The sequence below is a fragment of the Balaenoptera ricei genome, chromosome 6 (assembly GCF_028023285.1).
Source record: "Balaenoptera ricei isolate mBalRic1 chromosome 6, mBalRic1.hap2, whole genome shotgun sequence".
In the NCBI taxonomy this organism is placed as follows: Eukaryota; Metazoa; Chordata; class Mammalia; order Artiodactyla; family Balaenopteridae; genus Balaenoptera; species Balaenoptera ricei.
This window is the reverse complement of record NC_082644.1, coordinates 77930886-77953580: the sequence shown is the minus strand read 5'-3', so window position 1 is coordinate 77953580 and position 22695 is coordinate 77930886. Positions and strand designations below refer to the sequence as shown.

Below are 22695 nucleotides of genomic sequence, written 5' to 3'. Positions count from 1 at the left end.
TATATTAATAAACTAACAGTGGTTTTATTTCTTTAATTTAGATGTACTGCAGGATGCCAGGTTTGTCAGAATTTAATCAGGTAAGACAGATAAACCGTTCTATGTTTATATAGTTCTCTGAAGTTGCATCTATATTTTGCATTAATTAACAATCCTTCCTTTTGATGTGCATCTAACATTTCACATGAGGATTTTTCTTAATCTCCTTCAGTATTAAGATTATTTTTTAAATTAAATTTAATTTATTTCCTATACAGCAGGTTCTTATTAGTTATCTCTTTTATACATATTAGTGAATACATGTCAATCCCAATCTCCCAATTCATCCCACCACCACCACACACCCCCCCCCCCCACTTTCCCCCCTTGGTGTCCATATGTTTGTTCTCTACATCTGTGTCTCTATTTCTGCCCTGCAAACCGGTTCATCTGCACCATTTCTCTAGGTGTCACATATATGCGTTAATATATGATATTTGTTTTTCTCTTTCTGACTTATTTCACTCTGTATGACAGACTCTAGATCCATCCACGTCTCTACAAATGACCCAATTTCATTCCTTTTTATGGCTGAGTAATATTCCATTGTATATATGTACCACATCTTCTTTTTTATTTTTTTAAAAATTTTATTTATTTATTTATTTATTTTTGGCTGCGTTGGGTCTTCGTTTCTGTGTGAGGGCTTTCTCTAGTTGCGGACAGCGGGGGCCACTCTTCATCGCGGTGCACGGGCCTCTCACTATTGCAGCCTCTCTTGTTGCGGAGCATGGGCTCCAGATGCGCAGACTCAGTAGCTGTGGCTCATGGGCCCAGTCGCTCCACGGCATGTGGGATCTTCCCAGACCAGGGCTCGAACCCGTGTCCCCTGCATTGGCAGGCAGATTCTCAACCACTGCGCCACCAGGGGAGCCCCACATCTTCTTTATCCATTCATCTGTCGATTGGCATTCAGGTTGCTTCCATGACCTGGCTATTGTAAAAAGAGCTGCAGTGAACATTGAGGTGCATGTGTCTTTTTAAATTATGGTTTTCTCTGGGTATTTGCCCAGTAGTGGGATTGCTGGGTCATATGGTAATTCTATTTTTAGTTTTTTAAGGAACCTCCATACTGTTCTCCATAGTGGCTGTATCAATTTACATTCCCACCAACAGTGCAAGAGGGTTCCCTTTTCTCCACACCCTCTCCAGCATTTGTTGTTTCTAGATTTTCTGATGATGCCCATTCTAACTGGTGTGAGGTGATACCTCATTATAGTTTAGATTTACATTTCTCTAATAATTAGTGATGTTGAGCAGCTTTTCATGTGCTTCTTGGCCATCTGTATGTCTTCTTTGGAGGAATGTCTATTTAGGTTTTCTGTCCATTTTTTGATTGGGTTGTTTGTTTTTTTAATATTGAGCTGCATGAGCTGTTTATATATTTTGGAGATTAATCCTTTGTCCATTGATTCATTTGCAAATATTTTCTCCCATTCTGAGGGTTGTCTTTTAATCTTGTTTGTAGTTTCCTTTGCTTTGCAAAAGCTTTTACGTTTCATTAGGTCCCATTTGTTTATTTTTGTTTTTATTTCCATTACTCTAGGAGGTGGATCAAAAAAAATCTTGCTGTGATTTATGTCAAAGAGTGTTCTTCCTGTGTTTTCCTCTAAGAGTTTTATACTGTCCAGTCTTACATTACAGTCTCTAATCCATTTTGAGTTTATTTTTGTGTATGGTGTTAGGGAGTGTTCTAATTTCATTCTTTTACATGTAGCTGTCCAGTTTTCCCAGCACCACTTATTGAAGAGACTGTATTTTCTCCATTGTATATCCTTGCCTCCTTTCTCATAGATTAGTTGACCATAGGTGCATGGGTTTATCTCTGGGTTTTCTATGCTATTCCACTGATCTATATTTCTGTTTTTGTGCTAGTACCATACTGTCTTGATTATTATAGCTTTGTAGTATAGTCTGAAGTCAGGGAGTCTGATTCCTCCAATTCCATTTTTTTCCCTCAAGACTGCATTGGCTATTTGGGGTCTTTTGTGTCTCCATACAAATTTTAAGATTTTTTGTTCTAGTTCTGTAAAAAATGCCATTGGTAATTTGATAAGGATTGCACTGAATCTGTAGATTGCTTTGGGTAGTATAGTCATTTTCACAATATTGATTCTTCCAATCCAAGAACATGGTATGTCTCTCCATCTGTTTGTATCATCTTTAATTTCTTTCATCAGTGTCTTATAGTTTTCTGCATACAGGTATTTTGTCTCCTTAGGTAGGTTTATTCCTACGTTTTTTATTCTTTTTGTTGCAGTGGTAAATGGGAGTGTGTCCTTAATTTCTCTTTCAGATTTTTCATCATTAGTGTATAGGAATGCAAGAGATTCCTGTGCATTAATTTTGTATCCTGCAACTTTACCAAATTCATTGATTAGCTCTACTAGTTTTCTGGTGGCATCTTTAGGATTCTCTACGTATAGTATCATGTCATCTGCAAAGAGTGACAGTTTTACTTCTTCTCTTCCAATTTGTATTCCTTTTATTTCTTTTTCTTCTCTGCTTGCCGTGGCTAGGACTTCCAAAACTATGTTGAATATGAGTGGCGAGAGTGAACATCCTTGTCTTGTTCCTGATCTTAGAGGAAATGGTTTCAGTTTTCCACCACTGTGGATGATGTTTGCTATGGGTTTGTCATATATGGCCTTTATTATGTTGAGGGAGGTTCCCTCTATGTCCACTTTCTGGAGAGCTTTTATCATAAATGGGTGTTGAATTTTGTCAAAAGCTTTTTCTGCATCTATTGAGATGATCATATGGTTTTTATTCTTCAATTTGTTAATACAGTGTATCACGTTGATTGATTTGAGTATATTGAAGAATCCTTGCATCCCTGGAATAAATCCCACTTGATCATGATGTATAATCCTTTTAATGTGTTGTTGGATTCTGTTTGCTGGTATTTTGTTGAGGATTATTGCATCTATATTCATCAGTGATATTGGTCTGTAATTTTCTTTTTTTGTAGTATCTTTTTCTGGTTTTGGCATCAGGGTGATGGTGGGCTCATAAAATGCGTTTTGGAGTGTTCCTTCCTCTGCAGTTTTTTGGAAGAGTTTGAGAAGGATGGGTGTTAGCTCTTCTCTAAATATTTGATAGAATTCACCTGTGAAGCCATCTGGTCCTGGACTTTTGTTTGTTGGAAGATTTTTAATCACAGTTTCAATTTCAGTGCTTGTGATTGGTCTGTTCATATTTTCTATTTCTTCCTGGTTCAGTCTTGGAAGGTTATACCTTTCTAAGAATTTGTCCATTTCTTCCACGTTGTCCATTTTATTGGCATAGAGTTGCTTGTGGTAGTCTCTTAGGATGCTTTGTATTACTGTGGTGTCTGTTGTAACTTTTCCTTTTTCATTTCTAATTTTATTGATTTGAGTCCTCTCCCTCTTTTTCTTGATGAGTTTGGCTAATGGTTTATCAATTTTGTTTATCTTCTCAAAGAACCAGCTTTTAGTTTTATTGATCATTGCTACTGTTTTCTTTGTTTCTATTTCATTTATTTCTGCTCTGATCTTTATCATTTCCTTCCTTCTACTAAGTTTGGGTTTTGTTTGTTCTTCTTTCTCTAGGTTTTTTCGGTGTAAGGTTAGATTGTTTATTTGAGATTTTTCTTGTTTCTTGAGGTAGGCTTGTATAGCTATAAACTTCCCTCTTAGAACTGCTTTTGCTGCATCCCATAGGTTTTGGATCATCGTGTCTTCTTTGTCATTTGTCTCTAGGTATTTTTTGATTTCCTCTTTGATTTCTTCAGTGATCTCTTGGTTATTTAGTAACATATTGTTTAGCCTCCATGTGTTAGTGTTTTTTATGTTTTTTTCCCTGGAATTGATTTCTAATCTCATAGTGTTGTGGTCAGAAAAGATGCTTTATATGAGTTAACTTTTCATTAAATTTACTGAGGCTTGATTTGTGACCCAAGATGTGATCTATCCTGGAGGATGTTCCATGTGCACTTGAAAAGAAAGTGTATTCTGCTGTTTTTGGATGGAATGTCCTATAAATATCAATTAAATCTATCTGGTCTGTTGTGTCATGTAAAGCTTGTGTTTCCTTATTAATTTTCTGCTTGGATGATCTGTCCATTGGTGTAAGTGAGGCGTTAAAGTCCCCCACTATTATTGTGTTACTGTCGATTTCCTCTTTTAGCGCTGTTAGCAGTTGCCTTATGTATTGAGGTGTCCTGTGTTGGGTGCATATATATTTATAATGTTATATCTTCTTCCTGGATTAATCCCTTGATCATTATGCAGTGTCCTTCCTTGTCTCTTGTAACATTCTTTATTTTAAAGTCTATTTTATCTGATATGAGTACTGCTACTCCAGCTTTCTTTTGATTTCCATTTGCATGGAATACCTTATTCCATCTCCTCACTTTCAGTCTGTATGTGTCCCTAGGTCTGAAGTGGGTCTCTTGTAGACAGCATACATATGGGTTTTGTTTTTATATCCATTCAGTGAGCCTGTATCTTTTGGTTGGAGCTTTTAATCCATTCACGTTTAAGGTACTTATCGATATGTATGTTCCTATTCCCATTTTCTTAATTGTTTTGGGTTTGGTTTTGTAGGTCCTTTCCTTCTCTTGTGTTTCCCACTTACAGAAGTTCCTTTAGCATTTGTTGTAAAGCTGGTTTGGTGGTGCTGAATTCTCTTAGCTTTTGCTTGTCTGTAAAGCTTTTGATTTCTCCGTTGAATCTGAATGAGATCCTTGCCGGGTAGAGTAATCTTGGTTGTAGGTTCTTCCCTTTCATCACTTTAAATATATCATGCCACTTCCTTCTGGCTTGTAGAGTTTCTGCTGAGAAATCAGCTGTTAACCTTGTGGGAGTTCCCTTGTATGTTATTTGTCATTTTTCCCTTGTTGCTTTCAATAATTTTTCTTTATCTTTAATTTTTGTCAATTTGATTACTATGTGTCTCGGCGTGTTTCTCCTTGGGTTTATCCTTTATGGGACTCTCTGCGCTTCCTGGACTTGGTTGGCTATTTCCTTTCCCATGTTAGGGACGTTTTCGACGATAATCTCTTCAAATATTTTCTTGGGTCCTTTTTTCCTCTCTTCTCCTCCTAGGACCCCTAATGTGAATGTTGTTGTATTTAATGTTGTTCCAGAGGTCTCTTAGGCTGTCTTCATTTCTTTTCATTCTTTTATCTTTATTCTGTTCCACGGCAGTGAATTCCACCATTCTGTCTTCCAGGTCACTTATCTGTTCTTCTGCCTCAGTTATTCTGCTATTGATTCCTTCTAGTGTATTTTTCATTTCAGTTTTTGTATTGTTCATCTCTGTTTGTTTGTTCTTTAATTCTTCTAGGTCTTTGTTAAACATTTCTTGTATCTTCTCAATCTTTGTCTCCATTCTTTTTCTGAGGTCCTGGATCTTGTTCACTATCATTATTCTGAATTCTTTTTCTGGAAGGTTGCCTATCTCCACTTCATTTTGTTGTTTTTCTGGGGTTTTATCTTGTTTCTTCATCTGGTACATAGCCCTCTGCCTTTTCATCTTGTCTGTCTCTATGTGAATGTGGTTTTTGTTCCACAGGCTGCAGGACTGTAGTTCTTCTTCATTCTGCTGTCTGCCCTCTGGTGGATGAGGCTATCTAAGAGGCTTGTGCAAGTTTCCTGATGGGAGGGACTGGTGGTGGGTAGAGCTGGATGTTGCTCTGGTGGGCAGAGTTCAGTAAAACTTTAATCTGCTTGTCTGCTCATGGGTGGGGCTGAGTTCCCTCCCTGTTGGTAAACAATCAAACAGGCCTGAGGTGACCCAACACTGGAGTCTACCTGGCTCTTTGGGGGAGCTAATGGCAGAATCTGGGAGGGCTCATGCCAAGGAGTACTTCCTAGAACTTCTGCTCCCAGTGTCCTTCTCCTCACGGTGAGCCACAACCACCCCCCGCCTCTGCAGGAGACCCTCCAACACTAGCAGGTATGTCTGGTTCTGTCTCCTATGGGGTCACTGCTCCTTCCCCTGGGTCCTGATGCACACACTACTTTGTGTGTGCCCTCCAAGAGTGGAGTCTCTGTTTCCCCCAGTCCTGTCGAAGTCCTGCAGTCAAATACTGCTAGCCTTGAAAATCTGATTCTCTAGGAATTCCTTCTTACGTTGCCAGACCCCAAGTTTGGGAAGCCTGATGTGGGGCTCTGAACCTTCACTCCAGTGGGTGGACTTCTGTGGTATAAGTGTTCTCCAGTTTGTGAGTCACCCATCCAGCAGTTACGGGATTTGATTTTATTGTGACTGCGCCCCTCCTACCATCTCATTGTGGCTTCTCCTTTGTCTTTGGATGTGTGGTATCTTTTTTGGTGAGTTCCAGTGTCTTCCTGTCAATGATTGTTCACAAGATTATTTTTTAAAAATAGTTTTTAGGTATAATTGACATATACTGCACATATTTAAAATATACAATTTGGTGTTTGTTTTTGTTTTCTTTACTATTTTAATCATTTTTAAGAGTACAGTTCAGTAGCGTTAAGTATATCCACATTGTTGTGTTATGGATCTCCAGAACTTTTTATCTTGCAAAATTGAATCTGTATACTACATTTTGTTCATACATTCATCTATTGATGAATACATGGGTTGCTTCTACCTCTTGGCTGTTGTGAAAAACGCTGCTATGAACATGGGTGTGTAAGAGATTTTTAGTGTTTTCTTGAAACATCCCGAAAATGATTCTAATGTGTAGCCAAGGGAGAGAACCAGTGAGAATGTTTTTAAACTTAGAAAACAACCCAGTGTTGCAAATCAAATATAAATCTCAGTGTGAAGTTTTTAAAATTGTTCATATATGTCATCTATACATTACCCTAGGAACATGTAGAAACATTACATCTATTTTCTATTCTGAAATTGTGTGTTTTCTCTTCTGAAATTGGTATTCATCCCAAATTTAAGGTGTTACTGTGGGCGATTGATTAGAGACCATTATGGGATAGATTATGCCTGGACCATCTCAGCTGCCAGCGGTAGTGAAAATGAACAATGGTCTGTTGAAAAGCACACAACGAAAAGCTCTACAGATACGTTTGGCACGATTAACTTCCAAGATGGAGAGCACACCCACCACTCTAAGGTTTGCTAATAACCTACATTATTTTGCTGTTTTTTGTTTTTAATATCTTTATTTGAGTATAATTGCTTTACAATGGTGTGTTAGTTTCTGCTTTATAACAAAGTAAATCAACTATACATATACATATATCCCCATATCTCTACCCTCTTGCATCTCCCTCCCACCCTCCCTATCCCACCCCTCTAGATGGTCACAAAGTACCGAGCTGATCTCCCTGTGCTATGCAGCTGCTTCCCACTAGCTATCTATTTTACATTTGGTAGTGTATATATGTCCATGCCACTCTTTCACTTCGTCTCAGCTTACCCTTCCCCCTCCCTGTGTCCTCAGGTCCATTCTCTACATCCACGTCTTTATTCCTGTCCGGCCCACAGGTTCTTCAGAACTATTTTTTTTTTTTTTTTTTTAGATTCTATATATATGTGTTAGCATACGGTATTTGTTTTTCTCTTTCTGACTTACTTCACTCTGTATGACAGACTCTAGGTCCATCCACCTCACTCCAAATAACTCAATTTTGTTTCTTTTTATGGCAGAGTAATATTCCACTGTATATATGTATCACATCTTCTTTATCCATTCATCTGTCAATGGACACTTAGGTTGCTTCCCTGTTCTGGCTATTGTAAATAGAGCTGCAATGAACATTGTGGTACATGACTCTTTATGAATTATGGTTTTCTCAGGGTATATGCCCAGTAGTGGGATTGCTGGGTCGTATGGTAGTTCTATTTTTAGTTTTTTAAGGAACATCTATAATGTTCTCCATAGGGGCTGTATCAATTTACCTTCCCACCAACAGTGCAAGAGGGTTTGCTTTTCTCCACACCCTCTCCAGGATTTATTGTTTGTAGATTTTTTGATGATGGTCATTCTAACTGGTGTGAGGTGATACCTCATTGTAGTTTTGATTTGCATTTCTCTAATGATTAGTGATGTTGAGCATCCTTTCATATGTTTGTTGGCAATCTGTGTATCTTCTTTGGAGAAATATCTATTTATGTCTTCTACCCATTTTTGGATTGGGTTGTTTTTTTGATATTGAGCTGCATGAGCTGCTTGTATATTTTGGAGATTAATCCTTTGTCAGTTGCTTCATTTGCAAATATTTTCTCCCATACTGAGGGTTGTCTTTTCGTCTTGTTTATGGTTTCCTTTCCTGTGCAAAAGCTTTTAAGTTTCATTAGGTGTCATTTGTTTATTTTTGTTTTTATTTGCATTTCTCTAGGAAGTGGGTCAAAAGGATCTTGCTGTGATTTATGTCAAAGTGTTCTGCCAGTGTTTTCCTCTAAGAGTTTTATAGAGTCTGGTGTTACATTTAGGTCTTTAATCCATTTTGAGTTTAATTTTGTATATGGTGTTAGGGAGTGTTCTAATTTCATTATTTTACATGTAGCTGTCCAGTTTTCCCAGCACCACTTATTGAAGAGGGTGTCTTTTCTCCATTGTATATTGTTGCCTCCTTTATCAAAAATAAGGTGACCATATGTGCGTGGGTTTATCTCTGGGCTTTGTATCCCATTCCATTGATCTATATTTCTGTTTTTGTGACAGTACAATACTGTCTTGATTACTGTAGCTTTGTAGTATAATCTGAAGTCTGGGAGCCTGATTCCTCCAGCTCCGTTTTCCTTTCTCAAGATTGCTTTGGCTTTTCGGGGTTTTTGTGTTTCCACACAAATTGTGAAATTTTTTGTTCTGTTTCTGTGAAAAATGCCATTGGTAGTTTGATAGGGACTGCACTGAATCTGTAGATTGCTTTGGGTAGTATAGTCATTTTCACAATGTTAATTCTTCCAAGCCAAGAACATGGGATATCCACCTGTTTGTATCATCTTTAATTTCTTTCATCAGTGTCTTATAGTTTTCTGCATACAGGTCTTTTGTCTCCTTAGGTAGGTTTATTCCTAGGTATTTTATTCTTTTTGTTGCAATGGTAAATGGGCATGTTTCCTTAATTTCTCTTCCAGATTTTTCATCATTAGTGTATAGGAATGCAAGAGATTTCTTTGTATCCTGCTACTTTACTAAATTCATTGATTAGCTCTAGTGGTTTTCTGGTAGCTTCTTTAGGATTCTCTATTTATAGTATCATGTCATCTGCAAACAGTGACAGCTTTTCCTCTTTTCTGATTTGGATTCCTTTTCTTTCTTTTTCTTCTCTGATTGCAATGGCTAAAACTTCCAACAGTATGTTGAATAATAGTGGTGGGAGTGGACAACCTTGTCTTATTCCTGATGTTAGAGGAAATGGGTTCAGTTTTTCATCATTGAGAACAATGTTGGCTATGGGTTTGTCATATATGGCCTCTGTTATGTTGAGGTAAGTTCCCTCTGTGCCTACTTTCTGGAGGGTTTTTATTTTAAATGGGTGTTGAATTTTGTTGAAAGCTTTTTCTGCATCTATTGAGATGATCATATATTTTTTCTCCTTCAATTTGTTAATATGGTGTATCACATTGATTGATTTGCATATATTGAAGAATTCTTGCCTTCCTGGGATAAATCCCCCTTGATCATGTTGTATGATCCTTTTAATGTGCTATTGGATTCTGTTTGCTAGTATTTTGTTGAGGATTTTTGCACCATTTTTCATCAGTGATATTGGCCTGTAGTTTTCTGTCTTTGTGACATCTTTGTCTGGTTTTGGTATCAGGGTGATGGTGGCCTTGTAGAATGAGTATGGTTGTGTTCCTCCCTCTGGTATATTTTGGAAGAGTTTGAGAAGGATAGGTGTTAGCTTTTCTCTAAATGTTTCATAGAATTCACCTGTGAAGCCATCTGGTCCTGGTCTTTTGTTTGTTGGAAGATTTTTAATCACATTCTCAATTTCAGTGCTTGTGATTGGTCTGTTTATATTTTCTATTTCTTCCTGGTTCAGTCTTGGAAAGTTGTGCTTTTTTAAGAATTTGTTCATTTTTTTGGCATATAGTTGCTTGTAGTAATCTCTCATGATCCTTTGTATTTCTGCAGTGTCCATTGTTACTTCTCCTTTTTCATTTCTAATTCTGTCGATTTGAGTCTTTTCCCTTTTTTTCTTGATGAGTCTGGCTAATGGTTTATCAATTTTGTTTATCTTCTCAAAGAACCAGCTTTTAGTTTTATTGATCTTTGCTATCATTTACTTCATTTCTTTTTCATTTATTTCTGATCTGATCTTTATGATTCCTTTCCTTCTGCTAACTTTGGGGTTGTTTTTTTTTTTCATCTTTCTCTAATTGCTTTAGGTTTAAGGTTAGGTTGTTTATTTGAGATATTTTGTTTCTTAAGGTAGGCTTGCATTGCTATAAAGTTCCCTCTTAGAACTGCTTTTGCTGCATCTCATAGGTTTTGGGTCATCGTGTTTTCATTGTCATTTGTTTCTAGGTATTTTTTTATTTCCTCTTTGGTTCCTTCAGTGATCTCTTGGTTATTTACTAGTGTATTGTTTAGCCTCCATGTGCTTGTATTTCTTACGGATTTTTTCCTGTAATTGATATCTAGTCTCATAGCGTTGTGGTCAGAAAAGATACTTTATATGATTTTAATTTTCTTAAATTTACCAAGGCTTGATTTGTGACCCAAGATATGATCTATCCTGGAGAATGTTCCATGAGCACTTGAGATTAAAGTGTATTTTGTTGTTTTTGGATGGAATTTCCTATAAATATCAATTAAGTCCATGTTGTTTAATGTATCTTTTTTTTTTAATGTTTTTTTAAAAATTTATTTATTTATTTATTTATTTATTTATGGCTGTGTTGGGTCTTCGTTTCTGTGCAAGGGCTTTCTCTAGTTGCGGCAAGTGGGGGCCACTCTTCATCGCGGTGCGCGGGCCTCTCACTATCGCGGGCTCTCTTGTTGCCGAGCACAGGCTCCAGACGCACAGGCTCAGTAATTGCGGCTCACGGGCCTAGTTGCTCCACAGCATGTGGGATCTTCCCAGACCAGGGCTCGAACCCGTGTCCCCTGCATTGGCAGGCAGACTCTCAAGCACTGTGCCACCAGGGAAGCCCTTAATGTATCTTTTAAAGCTTGTGTTTCTTTATTTATTTTCATTTTGGATGATCTGTCCATTGGTGAAAGTGGGGTGTTAAAGTCCCCTACTATGATTGTGTTACTGTCAATTTCCCCTTTTATGGCTGTTAGCATTCACCTACGTATTAATGTGCTCCTATGTTGGGTGTATAAATATTTACAATTGTTATATCTTCTTCTTGGATTGATCCCTTTATCATTCTGCAGTGTCCTTCTTTGTCTCTTATAGTAGTCTTTATTTTAAAGTCTATTTTGTCTGATGAGAGAATTTGCTACTCCAGCTTTCTTTTGATTTCCATTTGCCTGGAATATCTTTTTCCATCCTGTCACTTTCAGTCTGTATGTGTCCCTAGGTCTGAAGTGGGTCTTTTGTAGACAGCATATATACAGGTCTTGTTTTTGTATCCATTCATCCAGTCTATGTCTTTTGGTTGGAGCATTTAATCCATTTACAGTTAAGGTAGTTATCGCTATGTATGTTCCTGTTACCATTTTCTAAATTGTTTTGGGTTCGTTATTGTAGGTCTTTTCCTTCTCTTGTGTTTCCTGCCTAGAGAAATTCCTTTAGCATTTGTTGTAAAGCTGGTTTGGTGGTGCTGAATTCTGTTAGCTTTTGCTTGTCTGTAAAGGTTTTAATTTCTCCATCAAATCTGAATGAGATCCTTGCTGGGTAGAGTAATCTTGGTTGTAGGTTTTTCCTTTTCATCACTTTAAATATGTCCTGCCACTCCCTTCTGGCTTGCAGAGTTTCTCCTGAAAGATCAGCTGTTAACCTTATGGGGATTCCCTTCCATGTTATTTGTTGTTTTTCCCGTGCTGCTTTTAATGTTTTTGTTTGTATTTAATTTTTGATAGTTTGATTAATATGTGTCTTGGCATGTTTCCCCTTGGGTTTATCCTGTATGGGACTCTCTGTGCTTCCTGGACTTGATTGACTCTTTCTTTTTCTATATTAGGGAAGTTTTCAACACTAATCTCTTCAAATATTTTCTCAGTCCCTTTCTTTTTCTCTTCTGGGACCCCTATAATTTGAATGTTGGTGTGTTTAATGTTGTCTCAGATGTCTCTGAGACTGTCCTCAATTCTTTTCATTCTTTTTTGTTTATTCTGCTCTGTGGTAGTTATTTCCACTATTTTATCTTCCAGGTCACTTATCCGTTCTTATACCTCAGTTATTTTGCTGTTGATTCCTTCTAGAGAATTTTTAATTTCATTTACTGTGTTGTTAATCATTTTTTGTTTGCTCTCTAGTTCTTTTAGGTCCTTGTTAAACGTTTCTTGTATTTTCTCCATTCTATTTCCAAGATTTGGGATCCTCTTTATTGTCATTACTCTGTATTCTTTTTCAGTTAGACTGCCTATTTCCTCTTCATTTGTGTGGTCTGGTGGGTTTTTACCTTGCTCCGTCATCTGCTGTGTGTTTCTCTGTCTTCTCATTTTGCTTAACTTATTGTGTTTGGGGTCACCTTTTTACAGGCTGTAGGTTCATAGTTCCTATTGTTTTTGGTGTCTGCCCCCAGTGGCTAAGGTTGGGTCAGTGGGTTGTGTAGGGTTCCTGGTGGAGGGCACTGGTGCCTGTGTTCTGGTGGATGAGGCTGGGTCTTGTCTTTCTGGTGGGCAAGTCTGCGTCCAGTGGTGTCTTTTGGGGTGTCTGCGACTTTATTATGATTTTAGGCAGCGTCTCTGCTAATGGGTGGGGTTGTGTTCCTGTCTTGTTAGTTTTTTCACATAGGGTGTCCAACACTGTAGCTTGCTGGTTGTCGAGTGGAGCTGGGTCTTAGCATTGAGATGCAGATCTCTGGGAGAGCTTTCTCCTTTTGATATTACATGGAGCTGGGAGGTCTCTGGTGGACCAATGTCCTGAAGTCAGCCCTCCCACCTCAGAGGCCCAGGCCTGACATCCAGCCCGAGCCCAAAGACCCTGTCAGCCACACCGCTCAGAAGTAAAGGGAGAAAGAAAGAAATAAAGAAAAAAAATAGAATAAAGTTTTTAAAATAAAAAAATATATATATATTTAAAATGAAAAAAGTTAAAAGTAATAAAAAAAATAAAGAACAAAAGAAAGAAGACAGCAACCAAACCAGGAAGCAAATCCACCAATGGTAACCAGCGCTAAAAACTATACTAAAGGGCTTCCCTGGTGGCGCAGTGGTTAAGAATCCACCTGCCAATGCAAGGGACATGAGTTTTAACCCTGGTCCAGGAAGATCCCACATGCCACGGAGCAACTAAGCCTGTGCACCACAACTACTGAGCCTGCGCTCTAGAGCCCATGAGCCACAACCACTGAGCCCGCATGCCACAACTACTGCAGCCTGTGCGCCTAGAGCCCATGCTCCACAACAAGAGAAGCCACCGCAATGAGAAGTCCGCACACCGCAACAAAGAGTAGCCCCCGCTGGCCGCAACTAGAGAAAGCCTGCATGCAGCAACGAACATCCAAGGCAGCCAAAACTAAAGAAAAAAAGAAAAAAAAACTGTACTAAAAAAAAAAATAAAAATGGACAGACAGAACCCTAGGACAAATGGTAAAAGCAAAGCTATACAGACAAAATCACACAAAGAAGCATACACATACACACTCACAGAAAGAGAAAAAGGAAAAAATATATATATCTATATATATATAAAAAAAAGGAAGCAAGCAGCCAAATCAATAAACAAATCCACCATTGATAATAAATGCTAAATACTAAACTAAGATAAACATAAAACCAAAAACAAATTAGATGCAGAAAGCAAATCCCAAGTCTATAGTTGCTCCCAAAGTCCACCGCCTCAATTTTGGGATGATTTGCTGTCTATTCAGGTATTCCACAGATGCAGGTGCATCAAGTTGATTTTGGAGATTTAATCCACTGCTTCTGAGGCTGCTGGGAGAAATTTCCCTTTCTCTTCTTTGTTTGCACAGCTCCTGGGGCTCAGCTTTGGATTTGGCCTTGCTTCTGTGTGTAGGTCTCCCGAGCGCCTCTGTTCCCGCTCAGACAGGACAGGGTTAAAGTAGCAGCTGATTCGGGGGCTCTGGCTCACTCAAGCTGGGGGGAGGGAGGGGTACGGAATGCGGGGCGAGCCTGCGGCGGCAGAGGCTGGCGTGAGGTTGCACCAGCCTGAGGCACGCCGTGCGTTCTCCTGGGGAAGTTGTCCCTGGATCACGGGACCCTGGCAGTGGCGGGCTGCACAGGCTCCCAGGAGGGGAGGTGTGGATAGTGACCTGTGCTTGCACAGAGGCTTCTTGGTGGCTGCAGCAGCAGCCTCAGCGTTTCATGCCCGTCTCTGGGGTCTGCGCTGATAGCCGTGGCTCGCGCCTGTCTCTGGAGCTTCTTTAAGCGGCGCTCTGAATCCCCTCTCCTCGCGCACCAGGAAACAAAGAGGCAAGAAAAAGTCTCTTGCCTCTTCAGCAGCTCCAGACTTTTTCCCGGACTCCCTCGCAGCTAGCCGTGGCGCACTAGCCCCTTCAGGCTGTGATCACGCAGCCAACCCCAGTCCTCTCCCTGGGATCCAACCGAATCCGGAGCCTCAGCTCCCAGCCCCGACCCACCCCGGCGGGTGAGCAGACAAGTGTCTCGGGCTGGTGAGTGCTGCTCGGCACCGAGCCTCTGTGCGGGAATCTCTCCGCTTTGCCCTCTGCACCCCTGTGGCTGCGCTCTCCTCCGTGGCTCCGAAGCTTCCCCACCGCCACCCCCCGTCTCCGCCCGCGAAGGGGCTTCCTAGTGTGTGGAAACCTTTCCTCCTTCACAGCTCCCTCCCACTGGTGCAGGTCCCGTCCCTATTCTTTTGTCTCTGTTTTTTCTTTTTTCTTTTGCCCTACCCAGGTATGTGGGGAGTTTCTTGCCTTTTGGGAAGTCTGAGGCCTTCTGTCAGCATTCAGTAGGTGTTCCGTAGGAGCTGTTCCACATGTAGATGTATTTCTGATGTATTTGTGGGGAGGAAGGTGATCTCCACGTCTTACTCCTCCACCATCTTGAAGGTCTCCTATTTTGCTGATTTTTAACAGAGGCTATAACCTCCAAATGTATCTCCAAATTGTATTTCTAAGTGTAGATGATCAGATGACCAGGTTTTATTGCAAAGGCGATCCATGTTACTCACCTGTTGACAAAAATGACCTGACTCTTCTTTTTCTTTTATGTCTGAGGGGCATGATACCTTTCCCAGGTGTGGTGTGGCCATCTCTTTGATTGACTTCTTTCAGCCAGGTTAGTGCCCTCTGCAGAAGAGAATGGCTTATTGCTCATGAGGCAGTTGCCAAACGGCTTCCCTTTTCTTAAGGAATGTACAAAAGTTACTACCAAAGAACAGACTTCACCTGAATCACGGCCATAGCAATTCCCAGTAACTTAACCTGTGGCTGTTGGTGCCTGCTATGCCCTTGTGAGAGCCTTTTCTCAGGAAGAAAATGGAGAAATTTCTGTACCCCCTGAATGATAGTGCTGGGCTTTACAGGCCAGTTTTTCTCCTGTCCCTAATATAGTAATTTTACATGTGATTCACATAGTATTGACAGGTCAGCTGTCTTTCAGCTGTTTTCTATTGAGCTTGTTAACTGTACACTGCTTTATTAGAGGCAGCTTTCCTTGGGGAAAATACAGAGGGAGCCTGCCTCAGGAAAGCTCAGAATCAGTTGTGTCCTGCAGTGCATCGTCAGTTAAAAGGATTTGAAAAACTGTTCTTAATAGTGCAATCATAATAAGGTTTCATAATATAATTGTACAGTAATCTACAGTTCTGATTACTAATCCACTTGCATCTAACTTTGTGCATTGATTTTTGTTTGTTTGTTTTAGTTGGCAAGAAAATTGTCCTCCAGTCCTTTTTGGAAGCTGACTCTCATAGAACTCTTTATGTAATTTTTCACTTAATTGTTCGTCTTCTTCCTTTTGCTTTTATGTTTGTTCATAATCATCTTCATTTACTCATTTTTTTAATCCATTCAACAGATCTTTATCAGTTGCCCATACTTTGCTATGCCCCAAAGAGAATATGTTCTGTGTACTAACATTGCTCACAGTCTAGTGAGGGAAACAGGAAACAAATATACAATTACCCCAGACGGTGGGGATGCTAGGAAAGGGGAATACAGGGTTCTTTGAGAGAATGAAAAGGGAACTCCTCCTGTTTTTCTGGGGTGGTGTACATGTGTCAAGGAAGCCATCTGAGAGTAGGGATGGCTAAGCTGAGATGGGAAAGATGAGTGAGGTGTTTGGTGTCTGGTGAGACAGAAGGGTAAGAACACTGTAGGTGTGAGGAATAGCTTGTGGGAAGGCCAAGGGGGAATATGGTACATTTAGGAAAACTGAAAACATGTTTAGACAGATCTGATCACTAATACGTTTTATGCCTAGCATTAGGCTCCTGTTACATCCTCTGTGCCTGAATGCATTTTATTTGATCTCTCAGAAGAGGCTACCCTTATATTTCAGCCTGGAATTGCACTTCAGGTTTAGGGTGCACAGCAGGAGAGCTTGTGAGAGCTGGTTACTCATCCCCTCTGCTGCATTTCCCTTCCTAGTTGTTATCCCTCCCACCTCCTTCCAAAGAGGTTTGGAGGTGAGCTACGATAAAGGAGGAGGAGGGGAAAGAGAGTCATTAAACCTTAGCACCATCTTCAGTTGGCCTTTGGAAGAAAAGACTCTAGTGCTGATAATTTAGTTGATCAAGGTGTTTATCCTGAAATCTCAAGGAGAAGTATCTTCTAGGACTAAAAGGACTTATAACTGAAAGGGAGGGCTACCTGGGAGAAAGAACTGAGAGAGAGAGAGAAGGAGAACTAAACCAGAGCTGCCTCCTCTGCCCTTATTCATCATTCGGGGCAACATGAACCCTTTCACAAAGGTCAACTTGTATTTTTCCTACTCTTTGAATATGTGATAAAGCCGTGGCAACTCAGTTTTCTCACTTGTAGACTGAATCCTAGTTACCCTTAGATTCTTTCTACTACATCCTGTGATGGCTGCACCATTCTCATGTCAGAAATTCTAATATTTTAATTATGAAATGAAGAGATTATGTTTTAAGAATTTCAAAGATGAAGACAATTGTTTTAAATCACTATCACATTCTGGAGGACAATGTGTAATTGCAATGGATAATTCCTATTTGCATATCTATGGCGATCTCTACCTGTGGTTATTTTTGCTATCGTTTTATAAACTCATGGTTTCTTATGGTCCTTATCCTATAAATCCGACTTATTCTTGCTGTTGGTTGGCTCACACTCATCTCAATATGATTTTACCAGTCTGTATGTGGCTGCATTGGCTGGGAAAAGAAACCCAGCCACACACTATAATCTTGGGCAAAATGCAAAATGATTCTGGAGCTGCCTGATTTCCCTCGTCTTTTCTTTTGGTTACATTGACTCTCTTATGAAAAGTATTTATTTTGGAAAAGAAGTTTTTAGAGAGATGATATATATAGGAAATGGTTAGAATGTAAAATTTAAAATAAATGAACATGCTTCTGGTTCTTAATTTAAATTATGCAAATATGTGAAATGGTCCAGTAAATTAAAAGCCATAGCATTTATGAAAAAACCTCATTTCACTTATTTCTAAAACTTTTTTTAAATGGGTTTGCTGGCGTAGTGATTTTTGCCAGTTTGAAGTATTTCTGCCTTACCTCAGACCTTCTAGAGAACATTGGTGGACTAACCCTGAAAACCAGAGGAAGCCTTCCGATTGTGACTTGTAATTCTCAGAAGAAACTTAAAGGGGGTGTGGGATCTTTTCAAAGTAAATATTTCCATTATATGAAGATGAACTTTTAAAGAGATCCTAGACATTTTCTTTCAAGTTTTGGCATTTCAGTTGCCCTGCTGTGTGCTTACTGCGACGTGGCAGGTATTTTCCACTATTTTATGTATATGTGTATATGCATATCTTCCAGTATATTAGAACTTCTTATGACACAAAGTTGGATCATCTGTTACATTTAATGTTGAAAGAGTGGAAGATGGAACTGCCAAAGCTGGTGATCTCTGTGCACGGGGGCATCCAAAACTTCAAGATGCCCTCCAAACTTAAAGAGATCTTCAGCCAAGGTTTGGTCAAAGCTGCAGAGACAACGGGAGCCTGGATAATAACAGAAGGCATTAATACCGGTAAGGCACATTCCCTGTTTCAGTCTTTTTCTCTTTTTTTAATTCCTTCTTTTTAATTGTGAATCAGGCAGTATAGCACCTAACCTCTGCTCTGCAGTGCTCCCAGGAGATGTGGTAGCGTGAGAAAGACTGAAAGTGTAGTGACTGGAAAAGAAACCCAGAAGAATCCTAGACCTTTCCTGGAATGTATTTTTACCATTGTTTAAAATATGCTATTTTAATATAACTTTGGGTAAACGTCTGGCAAAGAAAATAGGTTTTCATGAGCTTTGGACTGTGGTGAGGTAGTGTGTGGGCATAGACGTGAGCTAAACTCACCATGGTCAGGTTCTCCGGAATTGGAAATCAGTGACATGTGCAACAACTGCATTGAGTGTATGGGGCATGAGGAGATAATTAACTACATAACTGGCATTTCACTCACTTGTTTCTGTCAATGACTCTTTCATACTTCTTGAAATCTGACATTCAAGAACTTCATTTAGTAGCCCCTGAACCTCTAACCCTACTCTTTTGCATCAGTGTTTATGAACTGTATGCATGTTAGAGAATCATCTGGGGGCTTTGCAAAAATACAGATGCACAAGTTCTACCCCAGATTAATTAGAGTTTTTCAGGGTGAAGCTTCTGAAGGGTATCTAATGTGCAGCCAGGGTTGAGGATTACTGACTTCACAAACTCCTCTCTTACTAATCTGTTACTGATATGTTACAGTTCTGACACCAGTTCTCATGTGTGGGTTCTTTCCCAACACACCACAGTTCTCCAGCACCAGCTAAGTGTCTTACAATTCAGCTCAATTCTGAATTACTGTCTACCAGGAAATAGCGTCGGATTCCACAGGTTAAGGGCTCAGTCCCACAAGACTGTCCCCACTTCAGATGTCAGCCTCAAGTCCGTTGTTACCCGTGCTTCTGACTGGCTGGCTATAAATCAGAGGTTCCCACCATCCCCTCCTTGGGTTTGATGAATTTGCTAGAGCAGCTCACAGAATGCAGGAAACCAGTTTACTCACTAGCTTACCAATTTATTATAAAAGGATGTAACTCAGGAACAGGTAGATTGAAGAGATGTATAGGGCAAGGCATGTGGGAAGGGGCACGGAGCTTTCATGCCCTCCTCCCAAGTTGGTAAACCTCCCAAGTTTACCAACTTCGAAGCTCTCTGAACCCTGTTTTTTTTTTTTATTTTTATGGAGGCCTCATTACCTGGGCACGATTGATTAAGTCATTGGCTATTGACAATTGAACTCAATCTCCAGTTCCTCTCCCCTCTGCAATGGTTGAGGGTGAGACTGGAAGTTCCTACCCTCTAATCATGTGGTTGGTTGGTTCCCTTGGCAGCCAGCCCCCATCAGTAGGTCAAAAAGTCGCCTCATTAACATAACAGAAGGCACCTCTGTCACTCTCACCACTTAGGAAGTTGCAAGGTTTTAAGGAGCTCTGTGTCAATAACAGACCAAATATATATTATTATAAGTCACAATATCACACCTGTGGCTTTCCATCTTCCCTTTACTTCTCCCTCTTTTGATTTGGGATATCCTAGCCAATGTTTCCTATTGAGTTCTGCCTGACCTTTAGGATCTACATTAGATGCCAACATACCCAGGAAGCATTCTCTATCTCAACTCGCTTTTGTTTCTTAATTTCTATAGCGTTTATTGCCTGTAGCACTTGTAGCACGTTTATGTTTTGCCTTACGGGTTAGGTTAGGATGAATCTACCTGATTGTGAGGTAGAGACCAGGGCCTATACATATGTCTAAGAACTGAGCAACAGGTACTAATGTAATGAATAATTTCTTTTGATTAAAAAGGAATGAAGGAAGCAAGTGATTGAAAAAACAAAATAAAAATAAAACCAAGGGATTCGTCTTGTCACTAATGGGTAACCTGGTAGTTCCTCTGGTACATTTCATTGAGATAATTACTGTTTCACATTCTTAGAAAAAAGCAAAGGTTGCAGAGTTCTAAGTCCAATGTGTAGTACTTATTTTATTTCCAGTAAAAACAAGAGGGTGGATAGGGAAGTTTTGTAGAGTCCAGAAAAAGGTGAACTTGGGTATGGTTTTTTTCTTTGAATTGTGTTACAGGCTTTATTTTACTTATTGCTTTTTTAAGAAAAAAATATTTTAGATTAGGGCCAGTTAAAGAACACCAATATAATAGTGTGAAGACTATTGAAATAGTTCAAATGAACAAAAGAAATGAGAAATGAGGTATACTTGGAGCTTCCTGAAGCAATAATCAGGGTCTGACCTGATTCAGCCTCAGCTCCTTAGGTCCTGACTGCTCAAAAAGTGGTCCCTGGACCAGCAACATCAACATCACCTAGAAGCTTGTTGGGAATGCAGATATCGGGCTTCTCAGACCGGTGGGATCAGAATCTGCATTTTGATGACATCCCCAGGTGATTCTTAGGCACATTGAAATTTGAGAAGCTTTGCTTACCAGCTCCAACCTATGCTTGAGATGCTTCTCAACTGTAGTTGAACATTATTTGGCATGAATTTTTTACATTTATTTAAATTGAATGCCAGAAGCCTTTAAGAATCTATTGTGTATCAAGCATTTGGATAGATGCTATGGGTGAAAGATGAGTAAGATATGGACCCCGGGTTTAGTGATGGGGTGGGTGACTGTAACAAACAGAGAGTAAGCAACTAACCAAAAATCGATGCTGAATGGGTCATAGCTGAGATACAAAGAAAGTGTTTGGGAGCAAAAGGAAGAGGAAGAGGACAACAAATTCCGGTTCCAACTGAGGGAACCTGAGAAGAAAGCTTGGTGAAGGATATAGCACTTAATGTTGGCCTTGAGAGAAGGGTGGGAAAGAGCATTCTAGGCAGAGGTGGCAGTTCAGGGCAAGGTACACAGCTGGAGATTAAGACATGTGTAGAAAGAGGTGATAAGGCTGCTAGCCGGATGTGCCGTGTGGCAGAGGACAGGGACAGCAAGGGAGACTGGAGCCAGATTGGGTGCCATGTTATTTGGGCTGAGGTTTTATTCTCTATGTAGCAGGGAGCCCTCAAAAGATTTTGAACAGAAGAATGAATAGGGAATGATAATGTCAGATCTGGTTTTACAGAGAGTCTTAGCAGATAATATGTATTAAGATCACATGTGGGCTGCTGACAAACGATCACCCCACATGCTGGTAATGCATGCCAAACCTATGGATCTGAATCTCTATTGGTATTGATGTGTGTTCTGTGGTCCAGACCCCCAATTTTAGAAAATGACTGGGAAAAGTGCAAAAGATGGCTGGAGGGGAGGATTCCAGAGAGAAGGAAATGATTTAGGTGCTATGCATTAGATACATGCAATATGCAGGGCTTTGTTGGTTTTTTTTTTTCCTGTGCTAATGACACATAGAGTCAGACTGTACATAGAAAGAGTAAGTGGTGTAATGTAGTGTTTGTGATTAAAAGGCAAATTTTTTTTAAATTAATTTTTATTGGAGTAGAGTCACTTTACAATGTTGTGTTGGTTTCTTGCTGTATAGCAAAGTGAATCAGTCATACGTATACATAGATCCACTCTTTTTTAGCTTTCCTTCCTATCTAGGTTGCCACAGAGCATTGAGTAGAGTTCCCTGTGCTATACAGTAGGTTCTCATCAGTTATCTATTTTATACACAGTAGTGTATGTATGTCAGTCCCAATGTCCCAATTCATCCCACCCACCACCTCCCCCCTTGGTAACCATAAGTTTGTTCTCTATGTCTGTGACTCTATTTCTGCTAAAAGGCAGATTAAGCCAATCTCAAAAGGCTATGTATTGCATAATTCCAACTATATGACATTCTGGAAAAGGCAAAACTATAGAGATAATAAAAAGATCAGTGGTTATCAAGGATTGGGGGAATGAGGAATGAATAGACAGAGTACAGAGGACTTTTAGGGCAGTGAAACTATTCTGTATGATGCTGTAATGGTGCATACATGTTATTATACATTTGTCCAAACCCATAGAATGTACAACACCAAGAGTGAACTCTAATGTAATGTAAACTGTGGACTTTGGATGATTATGATATGTCAGTGTAGGTTCATCATTTGTAACAAATGTTCCACTTTGGTAGGGGATGTTGACAGTGGGGAGGTTGTAAATGTGTAGGGAAGAGGGTATATGGGAAATCTCTGTACCTCTGGCTCAATTTTGCTGTGAATCTAAAACTGCTCTAAAAAGTAAAGTCTAATTTTCATTCCTTTTTATGGCTGAGTAATATTCCATTGTATATATGTGCCACATCTTCTTTATCCATTCGAAATTGGGCCATTTGTAGAGACGTGGATGGACCTAGAGACTGTCATACAGAGTGAAGTAAGTCAGAAAGAGAAAAACAAATATCGTATATTAACGCATACATGTGGAACCTAGAAAAATGGTACAGATGAACCAGTTTGCAGGGCAGAAATAGACACAGAAGTAGAGAACAAACGTATGGACACCAAAGGGGGAAAGCA

At 39.7% G+C, this 22695-nt stretch overlaps 1 protein-coding gene across 6 annotated transcripts in view; it reads left to right on the top strand.

Moving 5' to 3' along the window:
* TRPM6 (transient receptor potential cation channel subfamily M member 6) overlaps positions 1 to 22695 on the top strand; it is a 211052-nt gene that overhangs the window by 92669 nt on the left and 95688 nt on the right. For 5 of the 6 annotated variants that reach the window (XM_059924924.1, XM_059924925.1, XM_059924926.1 and 2 more), the window contains 3 exons: positions 42 to 80; positions 6931 to 7108; positions 18012 to 18225. In XM_059924924.1, coding sequence (XP_059780907.1) covers positions 42 to 80; positions 6931 to 7108; positions 18012 to 18225 — 431 coding nt within the window. The remainder of the gene's footprint in view (positions 1 to 41; positions 81 to 6930; positions 7109 to 18011; positions 18226 to 22695) is intronic. The other variant, XM_059924927.1, reaches the window with a different exon arrangement.